This window comes from Hirundo rustica, chromosome 7 (assembly GCF_015227805.2).
Source record: "Hirundo rustica isolate bHirRus1 chromosome 7, bHirRus1.pri.v3, whole genome shotgun sequence".
In the NCBI taxonomy this organism is placed as follows: domain Eukaryota; kingdom Metazoa; phylum Chordata; class Aves; order Passeriformes; family Hirundinidae; genus Hirundo; species Hirundo rustica.
Genome location: NC_053456.1, coordinates 25215269 through 25235424, shown reverse-complemented (window position 1 = coordinate 25235424; position 20156 = coordinate 25215269). Strand labels below are relative to the sequence as shown.

General features: G+C 38.8%; 1 protein-coding gene across 5 annotated transcripts in view; it reads right to left on the bottom strand.

The window, feature by feature from the left end:
* The window catches only part of PARD3B (par-3 family cell polarity regulator beta), a 393607-nt gene that overhangs the window by 250236 nt on the left and 123215 nt on the right, over positions 1–20156 (bottom strand). For all 5 annotated transcript variants that reach the window (XM_058421311.1, XM_040069267.1, XM_040069269.1 and 2 more), the window contains one exon: positions 9841–9947. In XM_058421311.1, the coding sequence (XP_058277294.1) occupies positions 9841–9947 (107 nt within the window). The remainder of the gene's footprint in view (positions 1–9840; positions 9948–20156) is intronic.

Here is a 20156-nt window from a genome sequence, read left to right as displayed (position 1 = left end):
TGATTTTTTTTTATTTTTTTTTTTAAATTTGTGACTTAAAATCCATTTAATCTGGTTTTGTTACCTGGCCTCTCCTCTTTTATCATGCTCACAATTTCTCATAGAAGTGTTTGTAAAATTCCCCTTGGAATATGTCTCTTCTGCATATCCTAAAAGAAAATTAATTTGGGCTTTCATGGAAAGTGTCCAAAAATGAGACTACAGGCTAACTAGCCCTTGCTCAGTAGTGCTGCTGGCAGAACATACTTTACCCCCCAACAATGCATTTCTGTTTGATTCTCATCCTGCTGTTTGAAGGACAGAAAAATGTATGCAGACCATAAAAGAAAGGCAGGGGTGGCGCTGGAAGTGAACACCACATGAGGAACCTTCACCATGTTCTTTGACTGACGTGAGGTCAGGTGAAAAGAAGGGGGTTCTGTTCATTTCTATAAAGCTGACAGATGTACCATGAACTTGACTGTACTTGGTTATTCCAAAAGGCAGAGGAAAGAAAAAGGAAGAGGCCAATTTATCTCCACAGGTGCCAAAACATGTAATCATCTCAGATGCACCCTATTAGGTCAATGGAGCAAGCATGCTACAAGAAACAGCCGCTCTTTCACTTCAGGTCCAAGTTCACGTCACTCTAAGACAGCTCCTACATAGACAACAGCACAAATACCAACACAGAGTAATTCTAACTCTAAGATACCATGAACTGCTCTCAAAGACACCACGAGTTGCTTCAGTGCAGTCACATTGCATGGTATGGTTCCAATACAGAGAAGAGGGTAATATAGCCTCCCTTGGGACTGACACAAAAAGGAAGCTTTCTACTTGAATTTTAGAGAGGAGCTTGAGAATACATACTGAAACCTCTATTAAATCAAGGTTTAAATTAAGATTAATTAAAGGCAAAACTTATTGTTACTAGTACTTTAAAGTAGACAAATACTTTAAAAAAAAAGGCACAAGCCACGACCCAATTTGTTCAGAAGAAAACCCTAACAAAAATCTTACAGGATCAACTGTTCCTGCAAGGCCTCTCTGGGGGACATTTTTTTCCCGTTATGATACTGCTTGGAACATGTAACACTTTGAACTGACAAATATGGTTCTTAGGATGTGAATACGTCTCAAGAACAACTGAGACCACAAGAATGTCAATCTTTGAATAGCAGGCTACCTCACAAATGATAGCCCCTCATAGTACAGAGAAACAGTGACAGCGATTTGCTCTTGCATCAACAGTTATTCTACAGTCACTTCCTTTTAACTGAAAATTTGCATTATCACTATATTGTTTATCTCTTTATTTTATGTAAGAGAAGCTATACTGTTGACGTTACATTAGGGGCCAGAAGCAGTCATTACAATTGCTGACAAAAATCCAAGGTGGGATATTTGTTCAAAATCCTGAAGCTCACTGATTCACCCGTGCTATTTTAGTCCATATTCACACTGGTCTTAGTTTATTATTCCTGACTCCAACACGTCAGAACACCTGCAACAGCAAAGGCACACAGTATACAGAAGCACTAAAATGTTCCTCCCTTAGTTTCAGTTGTCAACATCAGAAATTGTTTCATAGGCATGGAGTAAAATCATGCTGCCTTAAAAAAAAATCCAATGGAATGTGAAAGTTTCAAAAAGACCTATATTATTATTACAGCTCAAAAACCTGTAAATCCAGATTAGCTGAGACGCCAGCTATCCAGAAGAACAAATCTCCAGAATAAAGTGTCTCCAACAAGTTGGGTAATTTAGTGGCAAAGAGGCCTCATCTAACAAAATAAAACAAAAACAAAAAACCAAAAACAAACACCCCCCAAAACCCCCAACCAACCAGCCAAAAAACAAAACAAAAAACAAACAAAACCAAAATATCCCATCTCCTTAGAGTGTGACTAACTGTCAATCCTGTAAGAGAAACAAAGCAACACATCTGACTTGGAGAAACACAAATATTAACCAAATAAGAGTAGAACTTCATACGATTGCACTGCAAGATGACATATTAAAAAATCCAAAATGATTTTTTTTTCCTAATGTCACAGCAACACTCGTGTCTAGATAAGTATCAAAGATCTCAGCCATTATTCCTAGTTGTCCATTAGATTGCTACATTTATGGAAAAAGTTAGCAGAAGGCATTTCAGTAGGACCCTGACTGAGAACCTATTTTATTTTAGCTAAATGTTTCTAGAGCTTGACAGTAAATGATATGCATGAGCCATGTTGACTGTCATCTTCCACTTCTGACTGTCAGACATGGAAGTAACTTGCTAATGTTCCATTCCAATTTCAGCACCACGAGCCTGTTGCATAAGCTGCCTGCTAAAAGCTGTTCCAGATGGAATGACAGTATTTTGTAAGACCCCAAAGACGTAGCTATAGAGATGAATATGTGTCAACAGCATTGACAGCATGACCTTTTTACCCTTTTTTTTTTGTCAACAGTTCTTATTTCCACCCTTTAATTTTTCCACATTCCCTATACAACAGGCCACACAGGAAAACAAAGAGTTTCAGTCTCTTGGCCATCTTGGATCTACAATCTTATCTACCTGACTGCACAAGGCAGAGGACAAGGGAGGAAGGTGTATAAACAATAAGGTATTTTCAAAATTACAGCCAAGGCCCAAAATTCATTTTAAAGAGGAAACAAAATCCACCCCCCTACTAAGATAAGAACGATGAAGAGCTTTGATGATTTTCATTAGAGACACTTTCTTTAATGAATAGTCAGTAAAATGCCAGTACTCCTCACACTGGAAACAACCTGTTAACAATGAGTAACAACTTCTACTGATTACACCATTTCTACTGATAATTTATATACTATATTAACATCACAGAACGTTCATTAATAGCTCTTATTACAATAAATCACAAAAAGTCTACTTATCCTGCTGAAATAAAAAATATGTAAATTACACCCACTGCCCATTTTAAACAATACAGGTAAAACAATACAATTTTTCTGACACATGGGCTGTGCAAGGCACACAAAGAACACTTCTCCACACACACACACTGCTTTGCACCCTCAAAAGAGGAAATTACCAAAGGGCACTTCTGTCCATTTTCAGATGAACAATTTAGTATTCTGACAAACATTTAATTTACATTTTTTAGTTTTTCCGCTACAATATAAAATAATTTCTTTTTGACACAGAATGCCACAGTACACAGTACAAGAAGGGGGAAAAGAAAGCAGTGCAGGGCTGGAAAGCAGCAGAGAGAATTGAGAAGAAATGGCTTTTGTTATTTCGACAGCCCTCAGCTCGCTGCATACTTGGATTTGTAGTATGTTCTTTAAGAGCAGCAGTTTCCACAGTGTAAGAGTGCCACACAGCTCTGGTTCCTGCAGTGCTCACACCAACAACTTCAAAACTAACTCACTGCAGATGTCCCTATGATCATCTAATCAGACATCAAAAGCAATATACTGACAAGCTCCTGTGCTGATTAGAAGTGTTCTATATATGTTTCACAGCGTAAACAGACACACAGTAGCTGCTTTATAAATGGATTCACCCACATCAGAATTCCCTTTTAAAAAATTCCAACTGTTTGGAACTCCCCAGCTGAATGACAGAAAATCCTTTTAAATCTCCCCAGATCTTCTGTTCAGTTCCACATTGCAGTATTTCAAGAACAAGAGTTAAATTATTAATAGGAAAACTTTTACTAGAAAAAAAGTACGTGCCTTCCAGATTTTAAAAACCTTGCTATTCTGAATGACAGCCTGAGACCACACCACATCAGGGAGGCAGTCCTGCATTTACCCCCCAACACACATGGTAATATCTAAGATCTATCTCCAAATCTACTTTGATGTCTGATTATTATACATCAACAAGCATGGATTTAAAGCATTATAAGTGCACCAGCACTGCTAGTTCCTGAAAAAATTCTGTGTTTCTACCAATATCTGGTTTCCTTCTCAGAGTCTACTTCCTGCAACACTTAAAGAGGACCTATAAGAAAGAAGGGGACAGACTTTTTGGTAGAGCCTGTTGTGATAGGACAAGGGGTAATGGTTTTAAACTAAAAGAGGGTAGATTCAGGCTAGGTAAAAGAAAGGCGTTTTTTACAAAGTAGGTGACAAAACACTGGAACAGGCTGCTGGGGAGGTGGGAGGTGCCCTGACCCTGGAAACATTCAAGGTCAGGCCGGATGGGGCTCTGAGCAATCTGATCTAGTGGAAAACTTTCATGCTTATGGTAGGAAGGGTGAAACCAGATGACCTTTAAGGGTCTCTTCCAACCCAAAGTGTTGTATGATACTATCACATAACTATGGGAGAATTTCATATTGAAATTCTAACACATACAAAAGGACCAGAAAGTAAAACTATCTGACCTAGTCCAGTAAACATACTGGACAAAACTTCTATCTTCTAAAATCAGACAGACAATACAACCCTCATGACAGTGCAGTCTCTTAGCTCAAGTCTCAGCAGAAATCTGCTGAATCAAGTTATAAACTCTAAGGAATTATTCCACCACTGTGACAAGAAAGACCTTTACTGCCCTGCCCTACTTTCAAACAGCATTATTAGATTAACAAATTTTTTTTTTTTTTAGTAAAATACTCATTTTTTAAATACTGATTACCTCATAGCCAAATTTGTATCATATTTTTATGTTTACATAGGTATATAATATCATATAGAAAAGGAACAAATCATGAAGCTGCATCCTTACTCATGTGGACGTTATGCTAATATGCAGACTCCTAATCAGGAAGGCTAATACACCACAAGCACAATTAACTGCCAGAAGAACCAGAGGAGGTTTTGACCCTTTTTAACAAGAGCTTGAAACATAAAAATGTTCTAATTATATATCAGCCTTATTCAGAATTGTAAATTACATGTCCACAATGCATAAAATACATTCAATTTCAAGTCATATCTAGGCAAAAATTGAAACTCTATTGAGCCTCTGGAGCAGCTCTTCAATTGATCCAGCATCTCATTGTATCTTTAAGTATGGATAAATACAATTTAATCCGCCAGTCCTATTGATTAGCTCCAAGATAACCTAAGTATTTGGCCAGAAAACATGTAACTATAAAAGAAAGTCATGCAGAAAATAGCATACAATAGTAATCAGCAAGTTAACAAGAGGGGGTGAAACCTTAGTCTCACCAGAATTAATGTAAAATTCTTATCAATTCAAATAGGATCACAACCCTCTGCCGAAAACTCATGACAAATCAAGTCCTATGATAGTAGAGGAAGTCTGTCCCCGGGAAAAAAGAAAGACAAGCAGAAGTAAAAGCTCCAGAAACAAAAGTTGAGATGTTGTAATTATACATTAGCAATTACTACCTGAATGAACTGGACTGAGCAGAAGCAGCAAACTGTATCCTGCTCCCTAACACCAAACCAACAAAGCCACACAATTCAGACTTTCTGCCTTGCCGCATCTCATCCCTACCATGTTGTGCAAAAGGATCCAGTCAGGAACTTCGGAGGTGGTGAAGAAAATCCAAAACTGCAGCTCCACTCAGCAAACTGGGGACAAGTGTTGAGCAAGTGTTAAGTGCCCCAAGAACTTGTTTCTTCTGGAAGGCTTCAACCATCTCAATCCCACTCCATGGCCTCACTCCAGAGGAGAAGGCTAGCTGAAAACTACATGCCCATTGCTGAACCCACTTTGTGGGGCCAGGCCATTTGCAGCCCAAAAGCAGCTGGAGCAGCCCTTGGCCTTTGCCAGAGCAAAGCTATGGGCACAGAACTTTTCAGAGAAGTAGAATCACAGAATCCTAGAATGGCTTGGATTGGAAAGGGCCATAAAGATCACCTAGTCCTAGCGCCTCTGATATAGGCAGGGACACCTTTCACCAGACCAGGATGCTCTGAACTCCATCCAACCTGGCCTTGAACACAGCCAGGAATGGGCATCCACAGCTTCTTTGGGCAACCTGTGCCAGTGCCTCACCACCCTGACTATAAAGAATTTCTTCCCTATATCTAACCTAAATTTCCCCTCACACATTATTACCTCGTCCTGTCACTACAGTTCCTGATGAAGAGTCCCTCTCTGGTTTCCTTGCAGGCCCTTCAAATGAAGGTCCCCATAAAACCTTCCCTTCTCCAAGCTCAACAGCCCCAACTTTCTCAGCCTGCCTTCACAGGGGCAGTGCTCTAAGCTCCTTACCAACTTCATGGTCCTTCTCTGGACTCACTCCAACAGGTCCAGGTCTTTCCTGTACTGGGGACCCCATAGCTGGATGCAGCACTCCAGGTGGGGTCTCACCAGAATGGAGTACAGAGGCAGAATCCTCTCCCTCAGCCCAGTGGTCACGGGTTTTTTGCAGCCCAGGGTCCACGTGACTTTCTCGGCTGTGCACATTGCTGGCACACATTGAGTTTCATCAGCCATCACCCCTTCAGTCTTTCTCTGCAGGGCTGCTCTCAATCACTTCTCTGCCATCCCACAGATGTGCATAAGTACATTAAACTAATTCTGTACCCCTGAAGTTCTCTCTGGATACGTAGGGAAGGAAGTTTTCATTCTTGAAAGCCTGGCCAGGGCTCTGTGATCCTACTAGGCAGAAGAGCTAAAGAGTAGCTTTAATAAAGTAAAAAACTAATTTAAAAATACTTTTTCTTCAATACAAACAAAGAACAAATTCTGATGTGTGTTACCCTATTTTTCCCTGATTACTGTCTCTGAATTTTTCAGTGGCAGCTATCACAATAAGGAAAGAGAGGTTTGGATGAAAAAAGAAACTCAAATTTTGTACCATCTGTTAAATGACTTCCAGTCTGAGGGAACAGATGCTGGACTTCACTATTGGTTTTTGATTGATCTAGAAGTATTTTGTTAATTGGGGCTAAAACTACAGCTAAGATGTGTCAGAGAAATTAGGAAAGAATAGCTCAAATTCGCCTCAAACTACCTGGTCACCCAGAAAAGGTTTTGTTATTTTTGTAATCATCATTATAATAATATGAAAACAATAATCAGCATTAAAAAAATTAGATCTTCCTTTGAATAAATGGAACAGCAACTGAAAAACAGAACACATGCTCTGCTTGATGCCATAAATACTCTGAACAGCTCAAATGGTTCATCAGGTTCAACCAGTTCACCTGAATGGGACAGCAAAATTACTGCACGTTTGCTGCCCTATTTCATGCGCTACTCACTGTACAACCAAAGTGCACTTTCCAGGAGGTAAAGTGCTGTCTTCAGAGAAGCCATGGTGGTCACCTCTCAAAAATCTGCTGAAGCACTGGTGTATCCGTGTCAGGCAGCATACGGGTATCGCTACGCAGAGCCCGCTGCCAGTTCCACGCGTACCAAAGCGCCAAAACAGCTCAGCTAATTAAAAAAGTCCGTTTCAATTACAAAATAATGGCTAAGAACTGTGGCATAAGTACAGAGACTTAATTTTCTCTTCTTGCACTGAAGAATGTTTCATCTAGTAATAGTTCTGGGCTTGCTAACTTGCATGTGACTAAAGGAAGTTTAATATGAAAAAAATTCTGGTTTGTGGCAAAGAAAATTCAGTATTAGTTTTAAATTTTCAGCAGCAATGTGAAGAACAAATTAATTTTTTCTAAACAGTGCTTTAACACTTGAAAGACTATAGCTATTTTCAAAATCAGTATTCGGTTATTTCTGCCATGTTTTTTCATTTGTCAGATATTGATTTTTCTGCATGTTTTAAAACAATCTGTACCTAATTTAACCTATGTTATTTAAGTTTGTGTTTCCCAGAACATTATGCCAAAGCATATTTCAATATGATTGATAATGAGAGTTTTAGAAATGGTACTGTTGCGAAAATAAGAGTTAGCATAACGTATTTTGCTGCAATAGATTTTTGCTTTCACAAAAAAACACAGAACAACACCAAACCACAATTTTCAACCTTCTGGGCCTCCCCCATCTCCACTTTATATGTTTTATTTTAAAAAAGTCCTTCTCCACCCCTGTCACTTGCCCAGCCTTGACTGTCACCCCTACAGCTGGCAGAGGGATGCTCTGTATTTTAGCACAGAGAATTCCTTTAGCCCTGGAGGACTCATTTGTACTGATGCAAGTCAGTGAAGCATGGTGAGGTTTTAACCTCCAAGTATTACTGCAATCCTCATGTAATGGCATAAAATGCACTTGTCACCACTAAAATTACACGAAAAAACCCAACTCAACAAAATGGTATTTTCTTTCTTCTTGATGGTCTATAAAGCATTCAAAACACACCCTAGAATGATTTCAGTTATTTTTCCACCTTTTTTTGCCATTTTCATGGTTATAAAATACCAGGGGTCAGCATTACGTGCTGACATACTCACTTTATACGTTTCTCAGCTTTGCCAAGAGTGTAAGATCTGCACTGTTAACCAAGAGTTCTTCTTTGTACTTTCATTTATCAGACTCGGTATTTCGTTAATATGTAAATACTTGCAACAAACATCAAGAAAAACCTCTCAACTCAAACAGGTCTGAAAAATGATGCAGAACTTTGACAAAGTTCAGAACCCTGCGACACTATAAGGTACTTGGAGAGTCACTGAGACTTAAAATTGCACCACTTAGGAAACAACACAAGCCATTGTAAAGTAAGGTGCCCGCAAAATATTTAGATGCACATACATTTGACCATACAAAGAAAAACAATGAATAGTCAACTAAAATCCTGTGTTGGCCTTCAGAATTAACAGTGTTAGAGTGAGACTCGTAGAACATTATTTGCATGCAAATCAACTGACTATGTATTTACTTCCTTTATTCACATGAACTTAACTGGAAGTTTGGTCTTAAATACACTTTCAGCTGAAAGGTTCCCACCTCCAGCATGTGTCGCTGAACCCCAGCGCTCTCCCCCTACTCCCTTATGTGCCAAGACAGCCATTTGTGGAACCTTGCTCTGAACTAGCTGTGGTCTAGGCTGCAACATCCCTCCTGCACCAAACAAGGACTCAGGGTTTCTGAGTGTTGTTCTGTTTTGAAACAAACCAGCAACGGATTGTTTTGCACAGCTGGGGACAGGGGGTGAACTGCAACATTGTATGGAGAAACCAAAGGAGAAAAGGCATAAATATTACAAGCAAATGAAAGCCACAGCATCATTTAAGCCAGCATTCATGCAGTCTAAAGAATAGAACTAGACCCACCAGAGCTTTCTAGGCAAACACTAAAGAATAGCTTTATTCTGCTCAAGACACTTATGCGTCCCAGCTGACATTCAGATTCCAAAGAATTTCACTGGCTTAAAAGTAATGTAGAAGCAGTTTCCCCACACACAAAGCTTCTGGTATTAAAACAGCAAGGTAGAACATGTGGCCCAAGTGTGACTAAGACAGCATCACTTTACAAAGATTAAAGACAGTCTGCAAAAACATATGATTAAGAGTTACTGCATCTTCACTGATTGTGGCTTTGCAATAGAACTTAGTAATAACTCTACTGAAAACAAATTTGTCCTCAAAAGGGAAGAGTCAGGTAAAACAGAAAAGTGAGATAAAGAAGAGACCATGCAGATAGTAGCAGGGTACCAAAGATGACAGAAATGCCATTAGAAAATGCCAAGAGAACTGAAAAAGCATGTGAGACCAAAGAAACACGATACTGAGCAAATAAGTAACTGCTGAAAGTTCAGTTCATATTCTAATGCCCTATGGAATTATTGAGCTTTATGTAAATCTCTTATTAAAAAAAAAAGAACAACTGTTAATTAATTGTATCATCTAAACCAACTATTTTTCCAGAGGAAATTCTCTACTTTACAGAAGATAAGTAATGATGCCTTTTGTTATAGATCCAAATACATATATAGCTTATAAAACTACTATATAGCAACAGGTAAGAAAAGGTTTGGTCTTGACACCTACTGCCACAACATGCTTGAGACCGTGGTCGCTGGGATGAGAAGCACTTGGGAAGTCAGCGGGTGCACCCAAAGCTGGATCACTGCTCCTCCGTACCAGAAGTGGTGTGCCTGTGAGACAAAACAGAATTCAGAGGTTCAGGGATGCTAAATTACCACAAGGGAAAGCTTCATGTGGTTAAATAAGGGATCTGTGTAGAATTTAAATATAAGCTTATCTGTGGTAATATTCACCCGTTAAGTTACTAGATTTGATAGGGTTGTAGCATTTCACATTTACTTAGCCACAGAAATGATTTTTACACACTGATGTAATAGACCTCCACCCATGAGCTACCTAGATAAAAACTGCCAATAAACAGGAGAAAAAGGCACCTCCTCAGAAAAACAAATGAGTAGTTGTATGTATCTGTGACCACACGTGCCATCAAGTGAGTGAAATTAAGATTATAGCTGTCAGTTATAATACCAATTTCAGTGGCTGGGGCTGATGGCAGCCATAATTATTAGATCTATAAAAGAAGTTTGAACATGCAACAGTTTTCTTGTTAGATACTAACAAAGCTGGGGTGACACTACCACATTTACTTTCAGCACAACTTTGTTGATCTAGCTGGAATAAATAACAGCACCTGATGAGGAGCAATCAGAGAGCCTAATGCTCTTAAACCCTTCCTCGTGGTGAGCAAGCTTTTATACACAGGCAATCCCTTCCATGCTCACTTCTGCAGGAAACCAGTAAGAAAAGCAGACTTAAATTTGTGTCCTGGTATTAAGGGAATGCTTAAATATCAGAAGGTGAATATTGGTTTTTCTGCCAAGTGATTATGATCTTTGTACCAAGAGCTATGCATGTTTTTCCAAGGAGGTTGGGTAGAAAAGGGATTGATCACCAAATTTTGTGTGATTTTCCAAGTGTCAGTAGGTCAAAATGAACTAAATCTCTCCAGCCAAATATTCTTGACAATTTTGTCTCCAACTCCTTTTGACATAAACATGAACAATACAGAGAAACTACTGAAAACCCTTTGCACTGGTACTTTTATTTGTAAAATCAATGAGCATACTGTTCCTTACACTCTTCAAAGCCATCATCCCAGCCCCTTTCCTCATTTTTCTCCTTTTTCCAAGGTGAGAAAGCCACAGTAACTCAGAGGGTACAAAAAATTCCCCACAGTCAACTTAAGAGGTCAAAGATGGGAAGGGAGGGGGGTGAATGAACCCACACAAAAAGATAATTTATATCAAGCTCATCCTCCTCCCAAAGCCAACACTGAAACTAGATGTTTCCTTTTTTCCTGAGCTGTCTTCTACAATCAATTTCTCCGTTCTTCTCCATTTCTCTGACTGAAAGAGGAAGGCTCCCAACCCTGTGTCTGCTGGGAGACACGGGGGAACAACCCCTGCTTGTTCCAGGGCCTTCCAGCCGCTACACAGCAGGGGAAATGTCTCCTGTACCACACACTTCAGCATTTGTCTGCTCTCTGCATTGACTGCTTCAAGATGCTGCCTCTTACCACGCTGCCCACCCTCAGTTCTGAAGATCTCCTTTCACTTGCTTTTTGTCAGTGTTTTCCAAAGAAACAAACAAAATTTACAACTGTCTAAACTTTGAAACCAAAGTCTGCAGGAAAAGCAGGATAATAGAGAATACCATTCTTCAGTTTGGGAAGATGGTCTTGCAGCTATTTTATATTTTTTTATTCCTGCAATTTTTTTCTTATTGCCATGAAGCAATGAAATTTATAGTGCTCATCTGGAACGCTTCCCTATTTGCAGAAAAACAACTGGACTTTTTCGCTATTATATAAAATGTTTTCTCCTCTCTTTTCTCACAGTGTGTTGTAAATTTTAGGGTCCTACAGATAATTTTTTTACTTGAAGAGAAAACCAGAGTCTATTTTCTTCATTTTTTTAAATGTATTTACAGACATGTAACTTAATTCCTTGCACAGAAATATCACACGTCATAACATTTCTGTGAAACAAGTCAGCTGTAGTCTTTAGGTAAAATTATATGAAGTAGTCCCTCTAGCACTTATTGTTTCACATGTGCACACCACAAAAACACAAAATGAACCTTTTATTAGACAGAAATAAACTGAACCAAAATGTGCTTGTTAATAGGAGAAAATCCACAGCAAAGAGAACGACTGGATGAAAGAGTGAGAAGCAGCTGTACTGCCCCTCCTTTGCAGGGGAGTCCCTTATTCTCTTTCATGAGACAGCAATTCTCAGCAGCTCCCTGAGCTAACCAACTCTGCTCCATCTCCTCGCATCTCCTCTGTGGCTCGCGCTGTTCCCTGCCATAAGAACAAGTTCCATGCCGCTCACTGCGTCTCCCACGAGCTCCTTTCCTTTTCCAGCCTTTCCCCGCCCCCTCTGCACTGCTTAGTCAGGCTCTTGAAAGCAAGCACACTCCCTTGCATTCCCACATCCACTACCCCGGACTCTACCTGACTCAGGAGCTGGACCACGTCCACTATCCATACATACCTTGAATTCGTTCCTCCCCATCTTCCTCAGCCATGAACAAAATGTACTGAAAATCCATCAGCGCTACTGTTTATTACAGACGTGCTGTAGAAAATTACACGCATTTTCTTAAGAGATTCTGTCATCCGTTTTCTTCTGTCAGGAAACGGAATGCTGCCTTTTTCCTTACAGTTTTCCTTTAGTCATGCTGCATTTCCACGTTATTCTCCTCACGCTCTCACATTCGTGCTGAACATTTATAACAGCCAATGTAAGTTCAAACACAAAATCCATCTTTCCCTGAATGATGAGAGAGAGAGAAACTCCTTCCTGCATACCAAGCTGATCATAGAAACACATTTTTTAATAAGCACTACTATTTTGTGCCAGAGTAGCACTTTGTACTTTAAACTTAGAAACTCAGTTTTAAGAAAATTATCCTCATCTTGCAGCACTGCATCAGGTATTTGCAGATGATAAAAACTGAAACACATGTCCAAAAATTTTTCTCATAATGATAGCCTTTAACCTCAATGACTTCAGGGTGTACATCCCATTCTTTAAAAATCTGCAGAGTACCTTTTACTATGGTACCACAGCACCTTCTAAGCACACGTGTCAGCCTTACACATGCTCTTAGACAAAGCTGATGACGAAAAAGTCCTGCAGTTTTCCTTGCTTGAAGTCTAACACTTATTTTCAACCAATACAGGTCAATCTTTTATTTTTTTGCTAGCATCCCCCTCAAGAATTAGTATCACAGACTCATGGTTAACCGTGTATTTTCCCTGAACTCTTATGTTTAGGAAATATTTTAACTGCAAATGTGGTTGAAACAAGCATATGGTAGAAACCACACTTAGATTTAAATTGGTTACATTAGGGAGGAAAAAAAAAAACCAAAACAAAAAACCAGAAGAGAGATTTCAGCCATTTGTGTACAATTAAAAAGTAAAAACTTCCATCAACACAATGGCAGAAGAAGCATCTCCATACCAGATGTAACCTGATTGTCTTAGTTTGTTTTGCTAGTTATTTAAATGTCACCAAAAAGCTGTACACAGACATTAAAATGACCAGGAATGCGCTCTGCCTTACTGCAGCCCTCTGGTAGCTCAAAAATCAGCATCTGAGGTTAGGAGAGGCCTGACAAACTAGAAGGTTTGTATTCAAGAATTCTGTGCAACTGCAGGTAAACAACGCAAGGTCTGCATTTCAGGACCTGAAAACGGTCAGGGGAACTTTGGGGCTCAAGCTGCCCCTGCTGGGGTCTCCCTGAGCTCTACAGGATTTCCAGGCACTGAGTTCTGGCATCAGATTACAGGCCTACATTTAGACAGTTGAGTACCACTCAACATGACCAATATCACAAAAAAATATTTTTCCTACCCTTAATTTCACTCATTTCCTCTAACACCTCTTTGCTCAGGAAAGCACAGTCCATCTCCAGCGTGAAATCCCTTTATTCTTTGAGACTTAGGCTGTAGGTTGCTGAAAAATGCTGAAGACGAAATTTTATCAGCCATGAGAGTTTTTGGCAGACTGAGCTATCTATAATGCGGACAAATCATGTACTGAAAATCAATTTTAGCAATGCTTTGGATGCAAACACTCTCAGATGACTTTTAGGTAAGCTGACAAACCAAGGAACACAGGAAATACAAGCACAGGTGTATTGTTGTGCTACTGCATCCCTGACAACTAATGTTCTCTTAGGTTGGTTGGTTGATTTGTTTTTCTAGATAACAGGGAAAAATTATCCTAGAGCAGAACTAAATATACACTTGGACAGAATAATGCAAGTGGGCACCTAGGCAGTTAAAGTCATAATTTAAAATTCTGCTCCTTAATATAAAAATGCTGACTATGATGGAAAAAGAGCTGTCCATCAAGTGTGTATCAAACTATCAGCTGCTGAAGGCCATACAAATGACAATTACTCTGCTGCCTGTTTCTAAATTACCCCTGCCTGGACAGACAGACAAATTGTTTTCTTGCCCGCAGGTGCCTCCAAATACTTTTTCAGAGCTCCTTCTGACTAAATCACAACATTTCAAGTCAGTTGAAACACAACACAGAAATACTATATACATACATACACAAATGTAAAATTGCACTTCAGCATGGACAATTCTTGGCTAGAAGAGCTCTGAACAGACACAAAACAAACAACTACCATCCAAAAGCCAAAATTGCCTTTAAACTGGTCTTGTCATGAAACAAGTCAGGCCCTGGAAACAAAGTTACAAGCAATCTTTTAACTTATACTTAAATACATAAAAGATTAATATATGTGCCCATTTTTCTCCTTTTGATCAGACAATTTTCACATTAACAGGCATACAGACAGTTCTTCCAGTCAGCACTTTTTGAGAGCACTAAGCAATCAGTGTGTGTAAATCTGGTCACCCTCAGATATCTTGCTCACCACCACCTGATGCATCATGGAACGGTTCTGCCACGTACTTCAAATGGAGCGGACACAGTCTTGTATGCTCTGCCTCGTGATGGTACTACAATTTCAGCACCATCACGAGGCAGAACATACAAGTACTAGCAATACAATTTCAAATCTACAGCTGTGCTTCCCAATGTGCACAGTGCACTTCTTCAATTCCCATGGATGGAAGATTAATGAACTACGATGGTGTTACAATTAAGAAAATTGACTCAAATCTACAAACAGGTGAGAAAACAGTTACAGCAAGAGCTGTCTTTTACACATCAACCCAGCACAAAGTACTTCCCTGTCACTCCAAATGAGGTGTAATTTTTCTTACAGAGAAAAAAAAAGCAATGGCCTACAAGTAAAACTCAGGAATGGCTTCAAACAGATACTGTTTTGGGGTGATATTTTTCAGTGACAGTTATTTTTAAAAAATTCTTTTATCTGGTTGCATGTATTAAGTCAAGTTTCAGTTATGAAGCACAAGAACTGTTCTCTCAGTTTTTATAACCAGAACGGAATTTCTTTGGTGTTAACAGGGCCTAACAGAGCAACTACAGAACACTTACAATTCCAGCTTTCACAGTTTCAAAGATGGAGATGTAAGAATCACCTACACACATTATTCCAATCATAAAAATCCTGTTTTGAGGATCAAAATCCACATCCATGCGATAAGAAGTTAATAATTTCTCAAGGCTCAACTGGGACATATCCATCTACAAAGGATGAACAAATAATGCTGGTACTTTCTTCCCATTTAAACATTTTTCTCAAAAGAGCTTCCAGAAGGACAGCACTTGAGTTCAGGTCTTAACCAGGTATTCTTTTCTTGCAGTTAAGGTCATAACAGATGCCAGACACAGAGTAATTTCAGGATCTTCTCACCTCTATCAACACAGTGCTCCTATTTTCAGCTCTTCATCAGACAGACAGGGAGTACCCAGACTTACCGCAGCCTAGGGAATGCCATGACTCTGCTCCAAAGGATCCTGGCTACAGGTACCACATGCAGGAGAATGGGTAGAGGGGAAGGAGCTACAGCAGAATCCTGGAGCAAGTATCAATCCGCTCACAACAGGCAGTTGTGATACTGTTTTTGCCCTCCAACTCAAGCTCAAGCAAAATGTGCAACTCCCTCCCTTGCTGGGCAGACTGGTCAGGAGTTTTGTGAAAACACATTGGCTATTACAAAAAAGAAGCAGCACTTTCCAGTATGGGCCAGGATTTCTCTTATACAAGTGAAGCATCTTCATGACTCTCAGCATTTTCCATTTACTGACTGATGTACATCCTACAATTTATGTCTTTAGACACAAAATTAAAAGCTACAGCCACTTCAAACAGCTTATGTTTTTCAATTATTATTTTGGGGAGAAAAAATGTTGTGCTACATTATAATTTCCCCCCACACATATACACAGGGGGGTTTTGCTTTGATCTTGATTGTTTATTGGGGGGGGGGGGGTGTTAAGGTTTGGGGGTTTTGTTTGGGTTTTTGCTTTGGTTGGTTATTTTTTTAAGCTTAATATCCTTCCAACAGCATTCAGATGTCAAAAGAAACTGAACTCCAGATATACTTACACCACAAGTTGTCTTAGTCACCCAACTTGCTGAACACAGCAAGAAGTATCCATCTTATTAAACACATTGGGTTTTTAAGCGGCATAATACCTGTAGTTACTGAATTTAAATAAATCATTTTAGGGTAATATATCCTATAAGATTTTAAAACTAATAGATCTTAGACTCTCGCACCTTATTTTTATTCACACATTGAAAGGTGAAAATAAGTATTTCTTCTATTTCAATTCCCAGCCCATTTCTCAACTTCAAATGAAATACTTAATGAACTGTACGAGTTGAATAAACTGACACAAAGAAAATATTCTGTGCACCTGCAAAAGAGGCCACGCTGCCAAAAGCTGGTTTAGCACTTCAGCTAACATCAGTTACAGGTGCTTATGCAGTCACTTTTCCACGGTTCAATGATTTAATTTTCTTTAAAACTTTGGCAGCTAAACTGTACAGCTTGAATTGAATATGACTTTGGCAGCATTTTAATGCTGTATAGGAGTTGCAAAATTTTTTTTGAGTATTTTAATTGTATTTTAAAGAATTTAAATGGATTTTAAAGGATTTAATGATCACAAATTACAGCATTAGTACACATTTCTGTAATAATTAAATAAGACCAGTGTTTTAGATATCTAATTTAATTTAAGAACTTTTTCTGTTTTGATGTTTCCATAAAAAGAGATGTCTTACTCTTGCAGATGTTATTGTTTTCTATTCTGCTCATGGTAAACAAGGTTTAGTCTTAAATTTAATTCTTGTTTCTGACAATTTTCAATTTAAAATAGTGAAACCTCCTGAACGTGAAACTTTCTGTGAGATTGCAAGGAATAAGAAAATAAGAGGAGCTATATGGGGTCTACCTCACCCAGTATCAAAATCTAACAGTGGTAGCAAAGACTCAGGGAAAAAGCCTAAGAGTGCCGTATCCTACCAGCTTGCAAAAAATAACCTTTGAAATATTTCCAAATCCGTGTGGCATCTAGACAGCCATATTTCAAGACATTGATGAGCCACGTCCTGTGACTTTGTCTAATTCTATTACAACTCATCAATTTTTGGAGTGTTACATCAAATTTTACAGTTTATTTGAAAGCTTCATGAGAAAATCAGCATAGGATTGTTTTGCTTTGCAACTTGTCAAACAATAGTTGTGTTTGATACTCAAGATTTTACAGGGTGAGGAAACTGAATTTCAACTTCTCATTGATCTAGTACCTTGAGACCTTTAGCTGAAGTCCCAATTGTTTCAACTTGAACAGTTTCAAACTATCAATCAGCCAGGCTGAGCAGGCTCATTTTTCACCTGAAATACACATTTTGCCATATTGCCTCAGAGCTAATACACCACAAGTACTGTAGGGAATCATAAACAGACACACTCCCCTGTCTTACCCAACACTAGAGAGTAGTGACAGAGACTGAACTAGGATTTTGAAGTATGATATCCTACTACAGCCTTTCAAAACCTTCAGCTGCAAATACCTAGCTAAGTGGGTTGGTCTTTTTCTTTTTAAAAGATACTACCTTAAAACCAGCCATGAATCATAATACAAAAGTACCAACAAAACCAGCAACACCATAAAATCCACAAAACAGACAAAATCTGAGTAAAAGGCACATCAAACAATGTGTGTCAAAAAAGCACTGTTGACTTTTATAATAGAATTTATTCCATCATTTTAAGTCCCATTCATTACCTTCCCCCAAACCTTCCCCAAGGCAATAAAAGGCTGGAAATCAACATCCCAGCTAGAGAGCTACTGAAGAAAAGTGTCTAACTTGTGATGGAAAAATATTTTTCTCTCTACTTAACATATTTTCATGAAGATACCCCTCTTACTCCAAAGTAAGGCATATTAAACCAAGTGCAAAGGGAATAGAGACAGGCAGAATAATTGATGAGGAACAATCTTTGGGGAAATCAAAGACAGAAGGGCTATTAAAAAGAGAAGAGATACTTTGGTTTCTATGCACATAAATTCATTACCTACCCTAGCACTAAATTCCTGAGGACAGTGAAAGTAAGGAAATACTGGCTTGTTTTGTAAACATGCAGCTCAAAGACAGAAAAACATCTGGAAATTTTATATACATCTTTACAGAAACCATTACTGTATTCTTTTGCTGCAATACAAAGAAAAAGCAAAACTCATTTCCATGAATCAAGGACAACTAAATAAGACCAAGCTTAAGTCATGAGGTCAAAATATTCCAGACTTTCCCTCTGACTGAAATGAAAAGTTATCTTCAAACCTTTAGCTTGCCTGAGAACAGAAAACATTTGTTTCAGAAATGCAAGTAGAGTTGAATTGATCATCACAATTCTTTTAAAGCAGATTACACTGGATGCCACAGAGGACAAAAATCTATCAAGTAAAGCGTTATGCTCACGACACCTATGGCAAGCAGCAGAGAACAACGCTTGGTATCATTACTCTGAGAGGAGCCCTCCAGTGCAGTGAAAGAGAATACAGCCATATTCCCTTAAGGAAATCAGCAGTATTCCCTCAAACCACAGAAAGCAGCATATTCTTCCATAATGCAGTTCTTTTGCAATGTACCAATTTCAACATGTTAGTTTTTCCAGAATCTTACAGGAGAGAATTGTTACCTGAATGCAGTATGCTCCATGTACTGACAAACAGCAGAATGCTCAGCCAATAAACTGATGTTGCAAGATTTAGGACGACGTTTAGGCAAGAAAAAGTGTCTTTCCTACTTACTCTGGTATGCTAGATATAAAGCATTAGCAATTTGATTTGGTTTATCAGATTAATAATTTCACATTGTATGGTTTCACAGATTTTAAAAATACATAATAATGTTGTTTCCTCTCTATTTAAAAACACAGTCTGCCTATCTGTAGTATCTCAACTCCAACTTGAAAGAGAACTAATCAAATATATGTTGTTTAAAATGCCCCCAAGCCTATTACAATGCTTCCACTTCAAAGAGGATGAGAAAGAAAAGAAATTCTTTCCGAGCTCTGAAGTTACACAGAAATTGTCAACATCCGTACCCTGGAGATAACAATTTAATCCTTGTCAGGCCTATCAGGGCAGAAACTTCCAAAAACTCCTGGAAGAAACCTTCCTTTCAATTCCCTTCAACTTCAAACTAAGACACTGCCAATGAAAGCACCTCTGCTGACTGACTTAGCAACCCAAACACAGAGGGCAAATCAAAATAAGTGTTTTAAATAAACCCATGAAGCAGAATTTGAACTAGAGAAACCCCCAAACCACAGGAATACATTAAGCTAATCGAGTATATTCTCTGTCTGAAGCAACTTCAAGGCAATTCTGTAAGAGTGCAAAGTAACCTTTCCCAAATGTCAAAAAGACATGGCCAGAACACCGCCAACTGCATAAAAAATGGAAAATGAAAACCTTCTAGGCTATTAGTCTCATTATCCTATACTAACTAGCCCTTCTGAGGGCTGAAGCATTCCCAGAAATCTGGTTTTAGGGACAAAAATGTTCACTGAGAACAAACTACATTAAATGTCCAGAATCAAAAGAACTGACTGCTCAAAAGCACAAGTGCCTTCATGTAGCTTTGACTCCAACTATCATTACCTTTTGTAAACTTATTTTAGGAGAAAGCCTGTAATCAGCCATTCCAACCGTTATCTGCACCTAAGTCTTCCACTTGCCTAGAACACTGATCAGATGTGCAGACTCGTACATATGCAAGGAGAAAATCTCAGAAATTTGCTATAAAACAGCCATGTAAAATTTGAAATACTGAAGCAAGACCTTTCAGTGGGAAAACCAAGACACAACTCTATTGAACAGTGAAAGCTTGCAAGGGGAGGAGTT